Here is a 22,907-nt window from a genome sequence, read left to right on the forward strand (position 1 = left end):
TTTTTTTTTTTTTTTTTGCGGTACGCAGGCCTCTCGCTGTTGTGGCCTCTTCTGTTGTGGAGCACAGGCTCCGGACGCACAGGCTCAGTGGACATGGCTCACGGGCCTAGCCACTCCGTGGCACGTGGGATCCTCCCAGACTGGGGCACGAACCCATGTCCCCTGCATCAGCAGGCAGACTCTCAACCACTGTGCCACCAGGGAAGCCCTGCATTTAATTTTAATCAGTTAAAATTTAAGTAGCCATACGGTGCTAGTGGTCCATATTGGATAGGGCAGGTCTGAAGCATTCTTACAAATTGATGTCCATCTTTGCAGGTATAATAATTCCATGAATGATGACCGGCTCTACTCCTTTTTTATTCAAGAGATTTTAAAAACAAAGAAAAGCATTAAAAATAATATAATAAACACCCATGTTCCTATAACAAAGTTCTGTCTGTTATTCATAGGTTGCCATATTTCTTTCATCTCTCTTTTCTTTAACTCAAAGAAACAGTGCATTACTGATACTGTTGAACTCGCTTTGATGAGCACCCACATCATATTTTCCAACAGGAACCCCCCTCTTCCCTACCATTTACTAGTGTATCCCTCCAGGCCTTTTAAAAACAATGCAGTCCCACTACTGGGCATATACCCTGAGAAAACCATAATTCAAAAGAGTCATGTAGGGTGGGGCTAATGGCAGACTCTGAGAGGGTTCACGCCAAGGAGTAGTTCCCAGAACTTCTGCTGCTAGTGTCCTTGTCCCCGTGGTGAGCCACAGCCACCCCCACCTTTGCAGGAGAACCCCCAACACTGGCAGCCAAGTGGCTGACAGGCTCTTGGTGCTCCAGACAGGTGTCAGGCCTGTGCCGCTGAGGTGGGAGAGCCAAGTTCAGGACACTGGTCCACCAGAGACCTCCCGGCACCACATAATATCAAACGGTGAAAATCTCCCAGGGATTTCCATCTCAATGCTAAGACCCAGCTCCACTCAACAACCAGCAAGCTACAGTGCTGTACACCCTATGTCAAACAACTAGCAAGACAGGAACACAACCCCACCCATTAGCAGAGAGGCTGCCTAAAATCGTAATAAAGTCACAGACACCCCAAAAAACACCACCAGACGCAGTGCTGCCCACCAGAAAGACAAGATCCAGTCTCATCCACCAGAACAGAGGCACCAGTCCCCTCCACCGGGAAGCCTACACAACCCACTGAACCAACCTTACCCACTGGGGGCAGACACCAAAAACAACGGGAACTATGAACCTGCAGCCTGTGGAAAGGAGACCCCAAACACAGTAAGTTAAGCAAAATGAGAAGACAGAGAAACACACAGCAGATGAAGGAGCAAGGTAAAAACCCACCAGACCACACAAATGAAGAGGAAATAGGCAGCCTACCTGAAAAAGAATTCAGAGTAATGATAGTAAATATGATCCAAAATCTTGGAAGTAGAATGGAGAAAATACAAGAAACATTTAACAAGGACCTAGAAGAACTAAAGAGCAAACAAACGATGGACAACACAATAAATGAAATGAAAAATTCTCTAGAAGGAGTCAATAGCAGAATAACTGAGGCTGAAGAATTGATAAGTGATGTGGAAGATAAAATAGTGGAAATAACTACTGCAGAGCAGAATAAAGAAAAAAGAATGAAAAGAATTGAGGACAGTCTCAGAGACCTTTGGGACAACATTAAACACACCAACATTTGAATTATAGGGGTCCCAGAAGAAGAGGGGAAAAAAAGGGACTGAGAAAATATTTGAAAAGAGTATACTTGAAAACTTCCCTAATATGGGAAAGGAAATAGTCAATTGATTCCAGGAAGCACAGAGAGTCCCATACAGGATAAATCCAAGGAGAAACATGCTAAGGCACATATTAATCAAACTATCAATAATTAAATACAAAGGAAAAATATTAAAAGCAGCAAGAGAAAAGCAACAAACAAGGAAATCTCCATAAGGTTAACAACTGATCTTTCAGCAGAAACTCTGCAAGCCAGAAGGGAGTGGCAGGACATATTTAAAGTGATGAAAAGGAAAAACCTACAACAAGATTACTCTACCCAGCAAGGATCTCATTCAGATTCGACGGAGAAATTAAAACCTTTACAGACGAGCAAAAGCTAAGAGGATTCACGACCAAACCAGCTTTACAACAAATGCTAAAGGAACTTCTCTAGGCAGGAAACACAAGAGATGGAAAAGACCTACAATAACAAGCCCAAAACAATTAAGAAAATGGTAATAGGAACATTCATATCAATAACTACCTTAAATGTAAATGGGTAAAATGCTCTAACCAAAAGACATAGACAGGCTGAACGGATACAAAAACAAGACCTGTATATATGCTGTCTACAAGGGACCCACTTCAGACCTAGGGACACATACAGACTGAAAGTGAGGGGATGGAAAAAGATACTCCATGAAAGGAAATCAAAAGAAAGCTGGTGTAGCAATTTTCATTGAAATAAAGGCTATTACAAGAGACAAAGAAGGACACTACATAATGATCAAGGGATCAATCCAAGAAGAACATATAACAATTGTAAATATTTATGCTCCCAACATAGGAGCACCTCAATACATAAGGCAAATGCTAACAGCCATAAAATGGGAAATCGACAGTTACACAGTAATAGTAGGGGACTTTAACACCCCATTTTCACCACTGGACAGATGATACAAAATGAAAATAAAAAGGAAACACAAGCTTTAAATGACACATTAAACATGGTGGACTTAATTGATATTTATAGGACATTCCATCCAAAAACACCAGAATACACCTTCTTATCAAGTGCTTGTGGAACATTCTCCAGGATACATCATATCTTGGGTCACAAATCAAGCCTTGGTAAATTTAAGAAAATTGAAATCATATCAGTATCTTTTCCGACCACAACGCTATGAGGCTAGATGTCAGTTACAGGAAAAAATCTGTAAAAAATACAAACACATGGAGGCTAAACAATACACTACTGAGTAACCAAGAGATCACTGCAGAAATCAAAGAAGAAATCAGAAAATACCTAGAAACAAGTAACAATGAAAACACGGTGACCCAAAACCTATGGGATGCAGCAAAAGCAGTTCTAAGAGGGAAGTTTATAGCAATACAAACCTACCTCAAGAAACAAGAAACATCTCAAATAAACAACCTAACCTTACACTAAAGCACTTAGAAGAACAAAAAAACCCCAAAGTTGGCAGAAGAAAAAAAATCAGAAAAATCGGATCAGAAATAAATGAAAAAGAAAGAAACGATAGCAAAGATCAATAAAACTAAAAGCTGGTTCTTTGAGAAGATAAACAACACTGATAAACCATTAGCCAGGCTCATAAAGAAAAAAAGGGAGAAGACTCAAATCAATAGAATTAGAAATGAAAAAGGAGAAGAGACAGCTGACACTGCAGAAATACAAAGGATCATGAGAGATTATTACAAGCAACTATATGCCAATAAAATGGACAAATTCTTAGAAAAGTACAACCTTCCAAGATTGAACCAGGAAGAAGTAGAAAATAAAATCAGACCAATCACAAGGACTGAAATTGAAACTGTGATTAGAAATCTTCCAACAAACAAACGTCCAGGACCAGATGGCTTCACAGGTGAATTCTTTCAAACATTTAGAGAAGAGCTAACACCTATCCTTCTCAAACTCTTCCAAAATATAGCAGAGGGATGAACACTCCCAAACTCATTCTACGAGGCTACCATCACCCTGATACCAAAACCAGACAAGGATTCACAAAAAAAGAAAACTACAGGCCAATATCACTGATGAACATAGATGCAAAAATCCTCAACAAAATACTAGCAAACAGAATCCAACAGCACATTAAAGGGATTATACACTGTGATCAAGTGGGGTTTATCCCAGAAGTGTAAGGATTCTTCAGTATACGCAAATCAATGTGATACACCATCTTAACAAACTGAAGGATAAAAACCGTATGGTCATCTCAATAGATGCAGAAAAAGCTTTCGACGAAATTCAACACCCATTTATGATTTAAAAAAAAAAAAACCGTCCAGAAAGTAGGCATAGAGGGAACTTACCTCAACATAATAAATGCCATATATGACAAACCCACAGCCAACATCGTTCTCAATGGTGAAAAACAGAAACCATTTCCATTAAGATCAGAAACAAGACAAGGTTGCCCACTCTCACCACTGTTATTCAACATAGTGTTGGAAGTTCTAGCCACAGCAATCAGAGAAGAAAAAGAAATAAAATGAATACAAATCGGAAAAGAAGAAGTAAAACTGTCAGTGTTTGCAGATGACATGACACTCTACATAGAGAATCCAAAGATGCTACCAGAAAAGTACTAGAGCTAATCAATTAATTTGGTAAATTTGCAGGATACAAAGTTAATGCACAGAAATCTCTTGCATTCCTATACACTAATGATGAAAAATCTGACAGAGAAATTAAGGAAACACTCCCATTGACCATTGCCACAAAAGAATGAAATACCTAGGAATAAACCTACCTAAGGAGACAAAAGACCTGTATGCAGAAAACTATAAGACACTGATGAAAGAAATTAAAGATGATACAAACAGATGGAGAGATATACCATGTTCTTGGTATTGGAAGAATCAACATTGTGAAAATGACTCTACTACCCAAAGAAATCTGCAGATTCAGTGCACTCCCTATCAACATAACAATAGCATTTTTCACAGAACTAGAACAAAAAATTTCACTATTTGTATGGAAACACAAAAGACCCCGAATAGCCAAAGCAATCTTGAGAAAGAAAAACGGAGGAATCAGGCTCCTGGAGTTCAAACTATAGTACAAAGCTACAGTAATCAAGACAGTATGGTACTGGCACAAAAACAGAAATATAGATAAATGGAACAGGACAGAAAGCCCAGAGACAAACCCACGCACCTATGGTCACTTAATCTGTGACAAAGGAGGCAAGAATATACAATGGAAAAAAGACAGCCTCTTAAATAAGTGGTGCTGGAAAAACTGGATGGCTACATGTAAAAGAATGAAATTAGAACACTCCCTAACACCATACACAAAAATAAACTCAAAATGGATGAAAGATCTAAATGTAGGCCAGACACTATAAAAGTCTTAGAGGAAAACATAGGCAGAACACCCTATGACATAAATCACAGCAAGATCCTTTTTGACCCACCTTTTAGAGAAATGGAAATAAAAACAAAAATTAACAACTGGGACCTAATGAAACTTTTGCACAGCAAAGGAAACTATAAACAAGACGAAAGTTGTACTCCAATAAAGATGTTAAAAAAAATAATAAGAACAACAATTGGAAATAGCCTTATAGCTCATGTTCTGATGCAGGCACTGTTGAATGTGCTTTATATATATTAATTTAGTCCTTCTAACCTTGTAATTTGGGGTCTATTATTATGCCTCTATTAAGGGTGATGAAACTGAGGCACAGAGAAGCTAAATCACTTGCCCAAGGTCACACAGAAGTAGTAGAATCATGATTTGAATCCAGCAGTCTGCTTCCAGGGTCTGTCATGGTCCTGCTGTGCCTTACTTCCTGTAAATACTTTTACATAACACACACATACATACACATACTACATAATGTTTTGCATAGTGTTTTTTTTAAAACTACATAAATATAATCATAGGCGTGTTTAATTTTCAGTATAATCTAGTCACTCAAAACTGATTCATCCACATGGTTATATAGAGAGCTCTTTAATTCCTTCTAACTTCTGTGGAGTATTCCATGGTGAGGCCATGCCAGATTTAATATTTAGCCACTCCCATACTGATGAGCATTTGAGTTGTTGCAGTTTCTTTCATGACAAATGATGCTGCAGAAGGCATCCTTATGCAGAGCTCTTTGGCCGTGTGGAAATGTGTACGGGGTCTCTAGAATCAACAGGAACCTCCTTGTCAAGTTCAGAGAGGATGCTGAGTTGATATTTTCTTAGGTGCTTCTCGGTCAATCTCCAATGTAGCTCTATCACTCCCTTCTTTTTTCCTAACACTTGAATTTCAAAATATGGCAAACATCCATCAAGGACATTTTGTTAAATTGGTAGAGGAATTCACAGGGCCAGGCAATAATATTTAAAACTCAAGATGGTTATCTACTCAGAGAGAAAGCTCTTGAGAGAGGTTTTTTGGTTTGTGTTTGTCTGTTTTTGGCCTTAACTGGGGAAAAGTACAATGTGGCTGTCAAATGCATGGAGGCTTCTCCCCTTTGTCCTTTCAATTCTCTGCTGCTGCGAACAGTTCTTTAGGGCAAGAGGGAAGATGTTTGGAGAGCCTTCCGAAGGAGATTTTGCTCAGTTTAGTCTAGCTCAAGGTATGCAAAGCATCATAGTCCCATTGCCTCTTCCAGCATATAAAAGAGCAAAACCGGGCTTCCCTGGTGGCGCAGTGGTTGGGAGTCCGCCTGCCGATGAAGGGGACGCAGGTTCGTGCCCCGGTCCGGGAAGATCCCACGTGCCGCCGAGCGGCTGGGCCCGTGAGCCATGGCCGCTGAGCCTGTGCGTCCGGAGCCTGTGCTCCGCAACGGGAGAGGCCACAACAGTGAGAGGCCCGTGTACCGCAAAAAAAAAAAAAAAAAAAAAAAAAAAAAAGAGCAAAACCCTTGCTTTCCTTTCTATAATTTAAATAAATGTAAATCTCAGTGCCAAAGCATCTTTCGGTTAGAGGAGAGTTGCCACCCTCAATTTAGCTGTGGGTCTCAAGCATTAATTAGTTTCAGAAAGTCTTCCCACTCCCACCCACCCCCTCCAAGTGGATGATAAATGAACTCCAACCTGAAGGACTGTGTTTTCTATGAAATGGCCCATGACAGGCCAACTGCATACCCATTCATGACTGTGTACATTGGTCCCCTCCCCCTTCCTCTGACCCAGCATGGCACAAACATAAATCCTTCTATCAGAGACAATTTTTAACATCTGTTTGGTCTTTTGAGAAAGACAACTTGAAAATAAGCTTCCCACAGATACTTTCCTGAGGGGCGTCCCACTTTCTAAAGCGGGAGGGAATTAATCATGGCTCACCTTCCATGACTGAGTCTCCACCAGCTTACCCGTTGAACCTGAAGCCCACCTTTATTAATCTGCAGATCAACACACCGAGGGCGAACTCCAAGTCCAGCTTTTCATTCACTTTTTTTCTGAATCCTACTAGTGCTTTTCTTCAATGTAGAGAACAGTTGTCGCTTTCCGGAGACACTTATTTAAGCAGCCCTTTCCTTGTCTCCATCTGTCTGGGATTGTTTTCCATAAGAGGATCTTTTGATTGTGTTCCCCCGCTTCTTTCTCAAAGCGTCGCCCTCCCCAGGATCATCGCCGCCTTTCCCATTGAGCCGACGAGCCAGAGAAAAAATGTTTGTCAAACCTCGGTGAACAGCTGTAGCATTCAAACATGACCCCAGTGGCTCAGGCTTTTTGATTATTTAATCTGCTTGAAGTCCAGGGCACCAAAATAAAACTATCTACTTAATCCGGTCCTGGTTTCTGAATTCTGTTGACTTACTAACCACACTGTGTCAACCCTCATTGAGTTGGGGGACACTCGCTGTGGATCCTCGATCTGGGGGTCTAGCAACAGAGCCAGCAGAGTGTGTAATATGAGGACAAATTGGCCTGCTGGAGGCTGACACGGTTTCCACAGTGCACTGTTTGGTCACCGAAGGCTTATTCAGCCAACATCCGCAGGGATTAGCTGTGTTGACAGGGTCTTGATGCCCTGAAATTCATAGCCATGGTTTCCTTTCGTGGGCATCACTGCCTCTTCTCCCTGGGGCCACAAATACTTCTCAGCTGCTTCTTTGCTTGCTCCCCCCCTCCCCACCGCCCTCACCCCCTCACTGAATTGACCTTTCGGTTTGCATGCCTTTGGAAATACTTCTCAATCTTTCATCGTTTCCCTGATGCTGAGGTTCTGGCTCTTTCCTCATTTTTCACATATAAAACAATAAAGCCGGCCCCCATGAGCATCAGGCGTCAATGAACTGTGACTGTTCTCTAATTGAAGCCATTGGAAACTTTCCCACCAGGGGCTGGAACATTTCTTTGAATGTGCAAATGCCCCTCCATTTGCTGAGGTGGGATTTCAATGTCAAAGCTGCCCTTCAACATGCCAAAATGTTCCACATGCCTATGGTGAAAAAAACATGCTTTTCTTGAGGCAGTGTGAAGTGGGATCCCTGGCCCCAGGCAGTGTAATAGAGCAGTTGAGTTTGGGGTTTGGAATCAGCTGGGTCTGGATTTGAATTCGGCTTCATCATTTACCAGCTTCATGTCTCTGGGCAAGTAACTTGCCTACTGAAAACCCCTTGTCCTCATCTCTGACATGGGGATAACAGTTGTTTTTGCTTCATAAAATTGTTCCCAGGATTACATGAAGCAATACATGTCATGGCCCAGAGTGCCTTAATAAATGGTCACAATTACCCAGGAGAGTGCTTTCCAAGGCTTCTGTGCTGCTAGCATTCAACTCCACCTTGACTCAACAGGCAGGAGGGGGTCCTGACAAAAGACCAGGAGGCCTGGCCCCTTGTGCCACTCTGGCGGTACCCTTGGGCATGAAGTTGAAAATTTGGATTGTGACTATCCTTAATGGCCTGCTCTTTGGGATCCCTTTCCTCCTTTGGACAAGCCCCGTCCAGCCTCACAGAACCTAGGACACTCATCCTGCCTCCTTCCTGAAAAATCTGCTTCACTCAGCCTGTCATCCTTCGTCCTTCTCTCCAACATTCTTTGAGCGTCCGATAATACAGTGGGGAAAAGTCAGATGTAGACAACAAAGAGCCATTTAAATCTTACTAAGGGCTAAATGGTTCCTTTCTTCCTCCCTTCCTTCCCTCCCTTTTCCCTATCTGTCTACTTTCAGGAGCACAGAATTTAATAATAATTATTCGTGTATACATGACCATCAATGGCTTGTATGTAGCATTCAGTCATCAATGGGTCATAATATGACAAACACCTGTGAATCTAACACTCATTCTAAGAACTGCAAAGCTTCCAGTAACTTATATCAACCTGCATGCCTCTGTGTTTCCCAGGGGCCAGCAAGCTTTTTTTGTAAAGAGCCAGGTAGTAAATATTTTAGATGTTGAGGGCCATGCGGTGTCTGTTGCAACTACTCAACTCTGATGTTATAGCACGCGGCCAACCACAGACAATCTGTAAACAAATTGTGTGCCTGAGCCCCAGTAAAACTTTATTTACAAAGACAAAACAGGTAGACGACTAGATCGGCCCACAGGCCATAGTTTGCAAACCCTGCTCTATCCTGCTGTCTAGCCACTACTGTCACTGCTCCACCACGGCCAGCTGTCACCCACCCCAACTGCCACCGCCCCACTGGACATATCCACCACCCTGTCTCCTTCTTATCTGTAAAATGAGAGGGCTTGAGAGGATGATCTTTAGGCCCCTCTTATGTCTAAAACCTTGTCATTCTGGTCAGAATGCTTGAGTGGGCTTGAAAGGCTTTGTATTTACAGACTTTAGGGGAGCTTGGACAAAAAATTTGAGTGTCTCTTTGGGTTACAGCAGAGCTATTTAGCCGTGTCCTGCAGGGCCCAGCTAGGGTCCTGGACTCAGAGGCCTGAAAAAGATGTATCTGTTGACAGCATAGCTGGGCGTAGGGGGCCAGGACACCTAAAGGAAAACTGCAGGCAGTCGAGGATACCTGCAGTTAAAGCCAGGCCGTGTGGCTGAAGGAGGAAGCGCACTTCCGTGGTGCTTATACTCTGAGGTTGTGTGGTCTTGGGCAAACCGTTCACTTTCTCTGAGCTTCAGCTTCCTCATCTGTGGAATGCCTACCTCACAGGAGGCAGGAATGATCAAGGGATACATGTTAAGTGCATGGTACAGGTCTGGTAAAGCAGATAATCAGAAGTGGCATCTCCTGTAAGCAGTACGTCTTCTCAGCCCTCAAACAGTCTTGACTGACGGCTCCCAGCTAATCTGTGAGCACCCTGGGAATACGCAGAGAGCCCCCACCACTGCTGGGCTCCTGGGAGCAGTGGCCTACTGCCCAAAGGGGCTGTTTGGTTCAGTTGGCTCTAATGGTGATTCAAAATGGGCAGTGCAGACTTGGAGTGGAAGGCTCCTGGACCTAGAAAGACTTTAGATGCAGGGGCTGATTGATTTATTCCATGTGACCTCAGCCCAGAGAACAAAGGGAGGCTGTGTGATCTGCATGCTAATACCTGCAGCGCCTGCCTTCTGTCCCTCCCTCCCTCCGTGAGCCAGAGCTGAGAAGTGGCAAGACAACCCCGCATTCAAAAGAATCACCCAGGAGTGACATCACACGTCAGGTGAGGTCAAGCGACTCCCGTGAGGGGCTCCTGTACCAAGATCTAGTCAAGAGCCCAGTTCCCCACACAGACCTTGCTTCAGACACACCCTCAAAGGAATATGGTGGCTACCGTTACACTGCAATTTCAAGAATTCCCTAGTTTCTGTATATTTTTATATAAATATATTTCCTATGTGCTTTTGCCCATTTTAAGTCAGAATGTTTCCCTATATTCTTTTGCTCATTTTAAGTCAGAAAATTTCCTCACATAAATTGGTCTATTTAACATTTCACCTCCCTCCAAAAAAAAATCAACAATTATTAACATTTAAAATGGATGATGTCTTAAAATCCAGCAAATATGTAATAGCTCTTTCTCCCAGGTGATATTATACAGCTATTTTAAAAGAATAAGTTAGAGCTAAATATATCCACCTGGGAGGATATTCATAATAAATTGTTAGGTTAAATAAATCAACCTGAATAGGAATGCACATTGTATAGTCCCATTTATGTTGAAACAAACCAAAAAAAAAAAACCCAAAGGTGGAAGGATTAACTCTAAAAATGTGCATTGGTTTGTCTGAAGATGGAGTAAGTGGGGAAGGATAGACACTAAATTGATAATAGTGCTTATCTAGAGGACAGCAGTAATTTAAGAAGAAAGAGAGGAAAATTAACTTTTTTCTGTTTATACCTCTGCATATTCAACTTGCTACATACAACAAACACATATTACATCTGTAATTTTAAAAATACAAAGGAAATGAGCTGACTTTTGTTAAATAGCAAGAAGAGCTTCATTTTGTTTTCTGGAATATTTGAGATGGCTTATCCTCTAGTTACTAGCTGTGTTGTATGTGTAAATAACATCCTTAGAGTTCAGCTCCCCTCACTCTAGGAAGATTAGCCCCAAAAGTGACATCTGTCTTTCTTTGCCAAATGATCTCCACATGTGACCAGACCTTATAACTCATAGGAGCACTTCTCCCAGTTTTAATGTCTGCTTTGGTGAAATTTTGGCAAAGTGCTCCCCCCATCCCCATCAGTGGGCCCCATCCAAAGCAGGTGCTGTGGTGATCTGATGTGGGGTAGGCAGCCAGGCCGAGTGACACCTGCAGCCCAGGATAGCCTGGAAGAGGCCCTTGGTACCACAGATCGATGCAGAAATTTCATTTAATTATGAAGAGAGATTTGGCACTTGGAAAAATATTTCCCTGCGGTTGTGGATGACCAAACAGCACCTAGGTATAAAATTTATACAGAGCTTTTTAAAAGACCTCAGTATTATTTTCTCCTTTCTTCCTTCCTTCCTTCCTTCCTTCCCTCCTTCCTTGTTTCTTTCTTGTTTCTTTTTTTCTTTTTCTTTTTGGTCTTATGAAACATATAGCAAGAGAACTAGAAATATATATTTTAAATGGCTATCATATCATTCGTTCAGTGCTTACAATGGGCCAGATATTGCTAGGGATTTATATTAGGTAAATTATAAATCCTTAATGTAACTGCTGTAACAAATAAACCTCCAGATCTCAGTGGCTCCACACAACAACTTATTTATTATTCTTATCACAGTCTAGCTCAGGTTGACAGGGGCCAGGCTCCGGTACAGTCATTCAGGGACTCGGGCTCCTTCCATCTTGCCACTGTGCCTTCCTCTTCTCAGAGTTCTCACCATTAGCTGACTGATGGTGGAAGAAGATGAGGACCCGGCATTGGCCAGGCCTGGAAATGGTACTTATCAGTGCACTTACATTCCACTGGCCAGAAAAAAATCACATGATCATATTTAACAGCAAGGGAGGCTGGGAAATGCAGTCTAGCTGTGTGTTTTGGAAGAAGAGTCGTCACAGGTGTTGGAGAGCATTAGCAGTCTCTGCCTCCACATTCTATTTGCATTATATCACTTAAAGTTGACAATAACTCACTAGTCTATAAGCTTAAGATGGTTTCTTTGATTTCTTCCCATAGTTTCTACAATACCATGTAGTATGCACATTAAATTAATGTTGAATGAATGAATGACAAAACTAAAGCGCAGAAAAGTTAAGCAACTTGCTCAACGTCTCCAGTGTCTTTATTGCAAACACATGGATTGTGAGCATCCATATTAGGTAAAATATTCAGGGAACCTATAGTTTTATGTATTTTATGGCTTAAGATCTTTTTAAAAAATACAATCCATTCTTTTTTATGGTAAGCTACAAATTTTATTATCTGGAAGTTCTAACTAACTAAGATAAAAACACGGTTCCTTTTGAGCCATTCGGCCGAAAATCAAGGCTGCCATATGGTTTCTCTAGTAAGAAGGTAGGAAGGATATGTGTACCTCCTCATTCTTTCTTGCCTTTTGGATAAGGTAAAAATTCAGGTTCAAGGACTTCCTAGGGTCATTCAGTTTACTTCATATGACTATCCATAGAGTTTAAATTCCTTGTATCTGGCCTTGAGATGTTTGATAAAATGAGTGGAATAGTGGATATGAAATGTGTGCCTCCAGGCTCCCTAAAGCTAAGGAAGACAGTGGCCAGAATGCATGAGACTACTTAGCATCCACTTGTCTGGTGAGCCCAGGTCTGAGCTAGGGGCCATGGGAACTAGCAAAGACATAGCATGCTGGCTCTTGGCCTTCAAAGAACTTACCAGTTTGGAGGGTGCTGTTTAGCAATTCTTACTTATTTTGTCAGTCAATGCTGATCATCTCATCACCTTGCACCTGTTAACCCATGTGAAAACTGTACATGACTTGCTTGGACACCGACACTGTCCAACTCTCTGAGAACCAAGTCTCGGAAGTCCTTTGGCTGGTAGCAGAGGCAGACCTAGATGCTTTTTATTTTTTGGTCCGTCCACTATGTCAAGGTTAGAGGAAGTAGACTGCCCATTCCAATGTCTTCCCAGCCTCAGCCTCCCAGGAGTTGGTTTGCCTGCATACTGGATGTATGTGAAGATAAAGATGCATTTCAGATAAGTATGATTAAAGGTAATTAGTGAGCTCATACAGCTGGTGGAATAAACACAGGCAGATGCTGGTTGATATAAAGCTAATGAAAGAAACAAAAGGATCAAGAAATATGGCAGCTTAGGAAGCCTGGCCAAGGCCTCACACTGACACATTGTTTTACTTAGATCTTTTGATTGGCTACTTTTGTCCTTGCCCCAAGAATATAAATTGGAATCAAATTCATGTTCATGTTTGATTGTTTACTTATGTTACACATAAAATGAGTGTTTTGTGCAGCTCTTCTTGGTAATTTTTTATTTGCTTTTGTACTTTTATTATAACATGATAAAAGTCCAGTTTTTGAAATAGATGACAATGTGTTTTTCATATTTTCAAGTTATAGCAGTGTATGTATATTGTGATGAAATAATGAATCTGTGTTGTGCCATTTTCTCTTTAAAGTTTGCTCTATGTTGGCTCTTTGCTACATGTAGCTTGAAAATGTTCTGGAAAACACAGTTGTCTCAGGCAGGATTTACATTGTAACTCACCAATTATAGATTCCAAACTTTAGGAATCCTTTTCATTATTCCAGGCTTCATCTGCCCCATTATTTCATTTTAGAACACTATCCCTATTAAAAGAATGGAATCTGGAGTGAAACCATCTAGATTCAAATGCTGTCTCCAACATTAACTGGCTCCATGACCTTGAATGAGTTATTTAATTTCTCTGATCTTCAAATTCATCGTCTGTACAAAGGAACCCAACTGGCAGATTTGCAAGGAGGATTAAATAATATTTTAATGTAAAAATCTTAACAAAAAATGCCTTTGCACCTAACAATACATTCTCTATTAATGTGTCTGTATGACATGTATCAACTAGGCACTTAGGCTGTATCTACTTGCACTAATCTGTTTGGAACAAAAACAAAGAAGTTAAATGCAAAGGAGCATTTTGCCTGTGTGGCAGAGTTCGCCATCTTTTAGGGTTATAAAGCATGCAGGTATGTGTGTGTGTGTTTGCCTGGAATCGTTCACAGTCTGAGTGAATCTGTGCTCTACATATCTCTGCTTGTCATCAAAATAGTTCCACAAGCAAAAGAAAGTTGGTTGTTGGTGTTGTGTGACTGCAGCCTTCACGTGGGACTTCTGTTAACAAGATAAAGGTCCTGCATTGACTTTGATGCAGCTTTCATCCAGGTTTATAACAGTCAGCTTCCCATTCCAGTGCAACAGTAATGGTCTCATCCTTTCATTTCACCCAGGAAGCCCGTATCGGGTCGCCTACTATGTGCACATGCTGTTATTTTTTTTGAGGTTTACCTACCAATCTTTCCTCTAGTGAGTCCGTCCTTGGTAGGAGGCCCTTTTCCCCATCCTTGTGTAATTAAGAGAAAACATGTAGTCATCTCCCCAGGGCTGTTTAGCTTTCATGATGAAGCATGACTATCAGAGTTTCGAGGTTGATACGAGTGGAAACATTTGTGTTCAACAAGCAGGCTCCTCCATGTGTTGTCAACATTTCATTTGTGATTCTAATTAGGGCCGAGGAGAAAATAAACTCAGTGTACTGCTCTCCACTGCTATAGCTGATGTTTATAAGTTTCTATCCATGGCCCTGAGTTGCTCCTGCCATGAAGGCATTTGGAAATACAGCTGCGTGCTGCTGCCGTGTGTGATGAAGAGCTAAGATGGGTGAATCTACTGGGACATTACTAAGAATGAGCCATGTAGGTGTTTACTTCGTAGAGATTGGAGTTTCTTTATTGTTTGACACTTTAAATGTTCCTGAAAGTGAAAACACCCTTATGTAAAAATAGGTATGTTAAAGGCACTCTCATTGTGACCCCTATCTCATCTCATCTTCTCTGACAGTCTGCTATAAATCTCATTGTGTATTATTTCTTTATTAAGGAGGCATCTATTGACTGTTCCTGACCTGTTAATCTCTGTGTTTGAGGATATTATGGGCATGAAAATAAGACAGCAAAATAGATGGACCCACAGTCCAAATGGCCCCTACAGTCTCACAAGGAGACATACATATTTTCAAATATATGAAAAACTACGGCCATGAAAAGTGCTAGGAAGGGGAGGTACATGATGTTGTAAGAGAATATAGTCAGGGAATCTGACTTGGTAGCTTGGGGCAGCCATCCCTATGGATGTTTTAACCAGCTGAAATCTGAAGGATGGGCTAGACTTCAATGCAGAAAAGAAAAGTGATGATGAGGTAAAGTCATTCCAGGTGAAGACATGGCATGTGTAAGGCTGACAGGCCAGAGAGATGGCACAGTGCCCTAGAGCTACTGGGAGGCCAGTATGACTACAGCACAGAGGGTGAGGGGAGAGCTCGGGCAGGCAGATCCTGGAGAAGAGGTGAAGAAGCTGGTTGTGGAGCCCCATGCCCCCATCTTCCACTATAACTGTGTTACTGATTTTGAAAAGCTCTCTCTCCCTCTCCCCACCACCCTCACACACACAGACACACACACACACACAACCCTCTGCAAGAATGCTGCTTTCCGGTGTGGGGGTCGGGGTTAGAGTCCTGCACTGAGCCCTGTACGGTATGTTGGGAGGTGCTGTCACTTCACAGGCAGTGTCCTTTGTCAACTCCACCATCTCACCGTAACTAAAGAGATGCATCTTGCTGTCCTTTATATGCTTCTTGGGAGAGGTAGAGAGGATTGCAACTCTGCAAGCATTATGAAATCTCAGTACACATATGTCAAACCCTGAGCTTTTCCTTATAGATTGTGGCTGTGGGCAAATCCATTCCACACATGCCTGAGGGGCTGCAGAATGGAGCCGTCAGCCTCCCCACACAGGGAGTCAAGGAGGAGTCGGCCCTGCTGGGGCACTGAGGCTACTTTGGTGGAACAGAACTTTCCCTCCTGAGTAATCCTGTGCATGTAAGTGTGGATGTGATACCTAGCATTCCAGGGGTGGCAAACAGGTGCTTGAGGTAACATTTGTGGGCCCAGGTGGTCCCACCCAGCAACCCCATGGAGCCCAGCATGGCCTTAGAATCCTTTCCAGCCCAGTAGTCGAGACAGACAACTGGTGGCATCCTGCTAACATAATCCTAGTTGCTCTTCCTGAAGCAGATCCTTGCCATTCTCAGAAGTGACGGATAAGTCTGGAATACAAAGCCAAGGGCCAATTTGCTGAGGGGAGAATTTGAATCACGCCCTAGGAAGCTACTGACTGAGCCCACCTACCCCTCCAGCTTCTACATCTTGATGTAAACTTGGTATTTTCTCCTTGTCCTTGTGAACATGGTAATTTTTCTACAGTGATAAAAATAAGCTCTTTATTTTTTAAACTGGACTTCAAAAATGACAGAGAGATTATTAGGACACACTCAAACAGAAGTTAGGTTTGTGATCTGTGCATTTGCAGAGGAAACCCCTGGCATACACTAGAAATATGATAAGTCAGGGGATGGCACAGGCATTTTGTGTTTCTCAGTTTGGGCGTGTGGGTGATCCCCAGGTAGAGCTCCTCGTGATTGCCAGGTGTCTGCTGGGAGTGGCAGGTCAGCAGTGAGCTCATGTAGTTCAGCTCATTGCTGAAACTTCCCCAGCAGAACAGGTCCACTGGCTTAAGAAAATGAAGTACCTGGTCCAGAAGAAGTCCATCTGAAAGGGTAACAAAGGTTGGACCACACACTGGGACCAAGAGGAAACTGAATCTAATTTCCCGGTTTTTTCTCTGCTCTTCCATCACATTAGAGGTGGCAGAGTGCTATCATTAGCAGCTTATTCTTTGTTTAGTTCCTCCTCTGTCTTGAAGTTCAATTGCTCTGACTGACACAGTAAGTCCCTAAATTCTCAGGGCTGAATTGAAACATCTAAAACTCATAGAAGACTCAGAAAGTCTCTGGCACGTGGTGCTTTACCTGGAGACCATCATGAGTTCCTCCTCCATTCCAGGAGTGGAACTATTATTTTCTGCATCTTACTGAAGGAAAACCTGAATCTTAGCAAGGGTGTCACTTGCCAGAGATCAGTTTATCAGTAGGAGAGTGGGGACTTGAGCCTGCATTGCCTGATTTCAAAGCCTTTTAACTCCTGTGTTCTTTTATTGCATCTTATTCTTTTCGTCAGCAAAGGACGGGCCCTAAAAGAGACTTAGCTCAGACACAACGGACTTGGTAGAATAATGCGCTCACCCCTACCCAGCAAGACCTCTGCCTTTGTAGGTCTCCATTGCCCATTGCTTCTAGGGGCTAAGGGCCACCAAGAGAAGAGGACAGCTTGCCACCTGTCTGTTCTGGGAAAGCATCCTGGGGCCAGAGGTGAAGAAAGCAGGGCACTTTGTGCATGGAGCTAGCATTAATCTGGTCCATCCCCAGAACGGCACTATCAGTCAGATCTCGGCCGTATTTGTCATGGCTGCTCCCCTGTTCAGAAGCTGCCCCCACAGGCCCACCCTCTCTTCATCTCTGAGCAGCTAGGGGAGAACTCCCTTTGATCTCTAGACTGGTAGCAGGAAAAGGCTGACATTTTGTGGGCTTCCTCCTGCCCCTCTGCCAGGCGGTTGTTTGGACGGCCACATGAACAGAGCCCCTTGGTCACGCTGGCTTTAAACATCCAGACTCAAGACAGAGGAGCATGGCATGGGAGAAGGGAGAAGTGTCATGGCCACTGCCTTCACTCTGAGGGATTCTCGGTCATAATGCAGAGGAGAGGATACTGGGACTCAGATCTGAGCAGATAAGCAGCTCTAAAAAAGGAAGAAGATGGAGAGGATGGAGGTGACCTGACCGCCATCCCACTGCACAGCTGGCCTTCCAGGGTCAAGAAAGAACCACACACCTGCCACGTTGGTTTATAGCCTTGATGTACAACTCCACGCCCTGAATAAAAGGTGTCAGCCTGGAAACAGATCAGCTAACTTTTGAGATACGTCCACAGTTTAAAAAGTAAGTCAGGTAGCTCTTGGGAGACTTTGACTCTTTTCTACTTATCCTCCTTCACAAAGGAAAGTTTTCGAGTCAAGTAATTCTGAATAGGGAACATTTGTCTTAAAAATATATTCGACTTCCCTGTAGTGTAGTATACTTTGGTGTATTAAAATACAGCTCGCCCCACTCAAATTACTGCTTCGGTGCCTACTGCTATAAAATTAAACTATTCCTCGCTGGTACTTTATTAAGCTCCACCAGCATTTCACACGCAGACATCTCACAGAGCTTCGGGCCATATGTTTTATATGCTGTCAGGCTGAACTCTGACTTTAGTCCTTAAAGCCCTCTTCCCCTGTATCTTTATATAGTGCAGCATTTTCAAACACTTTGCTACAGGCTACACCCAAATTGTGGACTGGTGGAAGTAAACGCCTCTGGTTGTGTAGGTGTGAATACCTAAAAAGGAAAAAAAGGTTGTTTTATGAAAAGTTCTTGTTTCCTGGACATCACCTTTACATTTATTCTGTATTTGGTATTATTATTTTTTCACCATTTTTGGGGGGAGATGGAATTTTTTTGAAACCATATGCAAAAAAGGGTATGCATTTATGCACAATGAGATCAGCTCTCTAGCAGGGAGCTAAAGGTATCTGTATGTTTGCATTTTGAAAAATCGACGGGTATAGCCATAAATGCCGATTCTTTTAACAAGACTAACTTTGTCATTTAACAAGGGAGATTATTTCATAGATTTAAAACCAGTTAACACATTTAAAACTTGATAAGACAAGGCAATCCTGGTATGTTTCCTGTTCTCCGGTGATTAAAGCAAATCGAACGCTGAGACTAGGGGAGGTTTTCTCATGGTAAGAGTAATGCCATGAATGTTTCTCCTGGTAATGCAATTAGGAAATATTGGCCCCAGTTAATGTAACTTAAACAAAACATGTTGTCCTCGTCAAACTTGTTCAAGTTGTTAAACAGGCAAAGCCTTGTCCAAAAAGTTAAAAAACAGGGGCATATAGTGTTTCCATGGAAACTCTGTTAAAATACTGATTTGTGGATATGATCATAATCAGCCCCATAATCTAATATGACTGAATTAAATGAAAAAGAATCTCAGTTATGAAGTAAGCCCCTTGTGCAAGAGTGTTCTTACACATGCAGAAAACATATGGATCCTGAAGGACGTTATTTTCAAACTACTTATTGGCGCAGGGATGGACCGTTAAGACTTTGGTTTTGTCTGTCGCGTTTCTCCCCCTTCATTCATTGTTCCTCTTTTTTTAATGCTGGAATTATGCGGGGGAGCAGTAAATAAAGTCTTGATGACATTTGGATTTTTTAATATGTATCATTGCTCCCCACACAACACTCCATATTGTTTTCATTGTCTTTTTTGACAAAAGAAGATAACCCATAATATTTAACCACTTGTGGGACATTACGAGATTAGGTTTTATTAAGGTAATAATTTCTTCCCACTAATGGGATCTTGGTGGAAGATCTATTCTAACCGAATTTTAATGATTCAGCTTCAGATGAATGGCTTTGACCTCTAGGGGCAAGGGCCCATGCCGAGGGTTGGGGTGAGTGTCCCTGGGACTCTGGGCAGAGACTTCAAGGACGTGCGCTGGCCTCCCCGCCACACTGTTCCACGGCTCAGTTTGCACCTGTCTGGGCTGTAGTAAAAATGGAAACTGCTCACCATGGGATAAACTTCATTCTGGTACCATAGCAAAGACAGCTGTATTTCAGCAAACTTACTTGATTTATTTGGCAGTTGTTCCACTCAGAGACAGTCACGGGTGGTATTGGTGGCACCAGTTTCCTTCTGGAAAAACTATGTCCTTGGTCATGTACGAACTTCAAATGGGGTTTACCGTGTGATTATTAGCAAGAGCCTGGCAATCATTTGCACCTTAGCTTCGCATCCTAGAGCATCTGTAGAAAGGCTCTGTGATAGGGCAGTGACATGCGAATGCATCCCCAAACAGGTGTGTCTGTACATCTCACACCAGTGTCGTCCCTGGATGTGTGGGGCATGGGTTCTAAGGTCACAGCATGTCTGAGATGTACTTTTTGGACAGAGATGTGCCAAGCAGAGTCAGACAAAGCGCAGAGATTCAGACCCTGACCCAAGGAGCAGAGACTGACTTCTCCCTATGTTCTCCCATCCACCTCCCAGAGCGGTTTTGCCTTCCAGGTGTGCACACCTCTTCTTATTTGGGCACAGAGAGGAATAAACAATGAGAAAAGTAGGTCAGGCCTGAGAATTGTGCCAGGAGCTTGAATCTGCTGATTATTTACTCCCCTTAACGTTTCACTTTTATTTCTAATTAACTTGGGTTTATAGCAAAGTAATGTATGAACACAGTTTTTAAAAATTAAATAGTACTAAAAAGAAGCTTACACAGAGAAAAAACAGGCCCTTGACCCACCACTCCCCCTCCACTCCCAACCCCTAGTCCCACTTCCCAGAGGCAACAGCTTCCACCTCTCTTAGCAGCTCTATTTCTCATTAGCAAATTGAAATTACTGGGTTTTATTTAATATCAGAGATTGCTCATTTACTTCCTTTAATACCCAGTACTTTGGATTCCTTACACCAGCTCTTCTTACCTTCTCACTATTCCACCAGCACAGCTGCATACCTATCTCATAGTTTCTGATTAATTAGATAGTGATTATATTATTAGGCCCATGTATGTATATTCCCTACTGTGTTAAATTGTATGCTGTTGTGTGTTTTCTTTTTTATGATATTTTTCCCTGGACTGAAAAATCTGTGTGCCTTTTTACTTGCTTAGTTTTCCTTCAACCCATCCCTATTTTTCCCCCATGTGTTTCATCAGATATCTCAAATGCCTGTTATGACTATTTCCTAGATATTCAGTTTTCTGTTATTTCATCATTCTTTGGAGAGACCTTGCTCCCTGCACCTGCTGCCATTCTGTTCCAGTCTGGATAGTTGCTCCCCAGTCCTGCTGGGCAGCTGGGTTCCTAAGTTTTCCCTTCACCATTTTCCTCTGCTGTAACCCTCTTTATCCTAGAGCCATGTCTTCCTTTTTTTCTGACTCAATTACTCATTTTGCTCACATTCTCCAGTAGTTTTCTTAGAAAGGAAGAGAAAATGTTTTCAGCCCTTATAGCATTAAAAACACCCTAATCCTGCTCCTATACATAATTATCATGTGGGTATAAGATTCTGCACTGGAGATCATTTTCCCTCAGAATTGTGAAGGCATTGCTCCATTTTCTTTTGACTTCCAGTGTTATTGTTAAGAAGTCTGATGCTATTCTGATTCCTTTGATATGACCAAGTTTCCCAACCTCCATCCCAGAAGCTTTCAGAATGTACTCTGGGTCTCTAGTGTCCTGAAATACCGTGATGCTGTGGGTCCCCCTCACTCATGGTGTTGGGCATTTTGCAAGCTCTTATGATTTAGCAATGAATATTCTTCAGCTCTAGGAAGTCTTCTTATGTTATTTTTCCAAGTCTGTTTGTTTTATGTATTTTTCTGAGAGATTTTCGTTTTCCAACTTTTTTTTTTGCTCTTAAACCTGTTTATTTTGACACTTTTCTTTTAAATTTCCAAGAGTTCTTTTTTACAGCAGCCTCTTGTTGTTCCAAGGACACAATGCCATCTTTGATCTCTCGGAATATATTGTCTAAAGTTGTTGGGTTGTTTTCCTGCTGTTTGTGCTATTAACTTGAACTCATTTTTTTTCCTGCTAGTTTCTGTCTGTCTTTTTCGTGTTAAAGGCTCCCCACAAATATGTGTGGCCTAAGTTCTTATTTAGCAGTGAGGCAGCAAAATGCTGATTGAAAATTTCCCCACCAATGGACTTTACTTTTGGGTGAATCGATGGGAACCCAGCCAATTTGGGGAATGGGAATATGCTAGCAACTCTAAGACTCACTGTTGAATGAAAAGAGGTACAGAAGGGGAAGGAAGTGGAAGCTATGTGAGGGACAGAAGCAGTGTGAGGGATAGAAGCAATGTGAGGAACCATTAACAGCAGGAAAGAAGATGAATATAACCATTCCAGTGGATAAGAAAAATTAAAAGTGTAATTTAACAAAGAAGAAAAGCAGGTTCACATGCACTAATGCCTTGCTCCAGAATACCAAAAAATAATGACAGCGGCTATGTGACTTCAGGGAAACTGGCTCCAAACCTAGGAGGAACAGGGGTTTTGCCCAACATTGGAAAAACACCTTGCTTTGCTCTCTTCTCCAATGAATGCGAAGAATCCAATCCTTTCTAAAACAGTTGAAACAAAGGAACAGATAAAAGGTAAGAAATGCGGCTTTGGAAGCAGATGCGGTTTATTAAAAAGAATCCCTGGGACTGTTTAGTCCCCAACTGAGATTACTCTGAAGGAACAGAGCTCTAGGGTGAGGGATCTTCAGCTGTAATTGTAATACTCTGTGGATAAAAATAGGTAAGCATTGTGAAAAATTAATCTGCCTGTGACAGCAGTGCATTTAAGATGATTAGAGTTATCTGGAGAGCCCTAGGCAGGGAATCGGCAGCTCTTTGCTCTTGCCTGCTCTAAGCAGTGACAATTCAAGGAGGGTTTCAATGTTTTGTTATAGGATCAATTGGTGAGAGGGGGAGGGGGGATAGTGAGAGAGTTCCAAGGGGACTTTGTGGATCTGAGAATCTGTTGCTGGGGAGGGGACGGTAAATTGCTGGCAGAAGGGTCGTCATTAATCCTTTCTGGAGCCCCATATGGA

At 42.2% G+C, this 22,907-nt stretch overlaps 2 protein-coding genes across 2 annotated transcripts in view; one reads left to right on the plus strand and one right to left on the minus strand.

Annotated features, from left to right (window-relative positions):
- LRTM1 (leucine rich repeat transmembrane protein 1) overlaps nt 1–9,854 on the minus strand; it is a 17,062-nt gene extending 7,208 nt beyond the window's left edge. Inside the window, exon 1 of the mRNA XM_024746455.1 lies at nt 9,688–9,854. Coding sequence (XP_024602223.1) covers nt 9,688–9,854 — 167 coding nt within the window. The remainder of the gene's footprint in view (nt 1–9,687) is intronic.
- The window catches only part of CACNA2D3 (calcium voltage-gated channel auxiliary subunit alpha2delta 3), a 772,424-nt gene that overhangs the window by 647,631 nt on the left and 101,886 nt on the right, over nt 1–22,907 (plus strand). The window lies entirely within an intron of this gene.

This window comes from Neophocaena asiaeorientalis, unplaced genomic scaffold (assembly GCF_003031525.2).
Source record: "Neophocaena asiaeorientalis asiaeorientalis breed wild unplaced genomic scaffold, Neophocaena_asiaeorientalis_V1.1 scaffold251, whole genome shotgun sequence".
In the NCBI taxonomy this organism is placed as follows: Eukaryota; Metazoa; Chordata; class Mammalia; order Artiodactyla; family Phocoenidae; genus Neophocaena; species Neophocaena asiaeorientalis.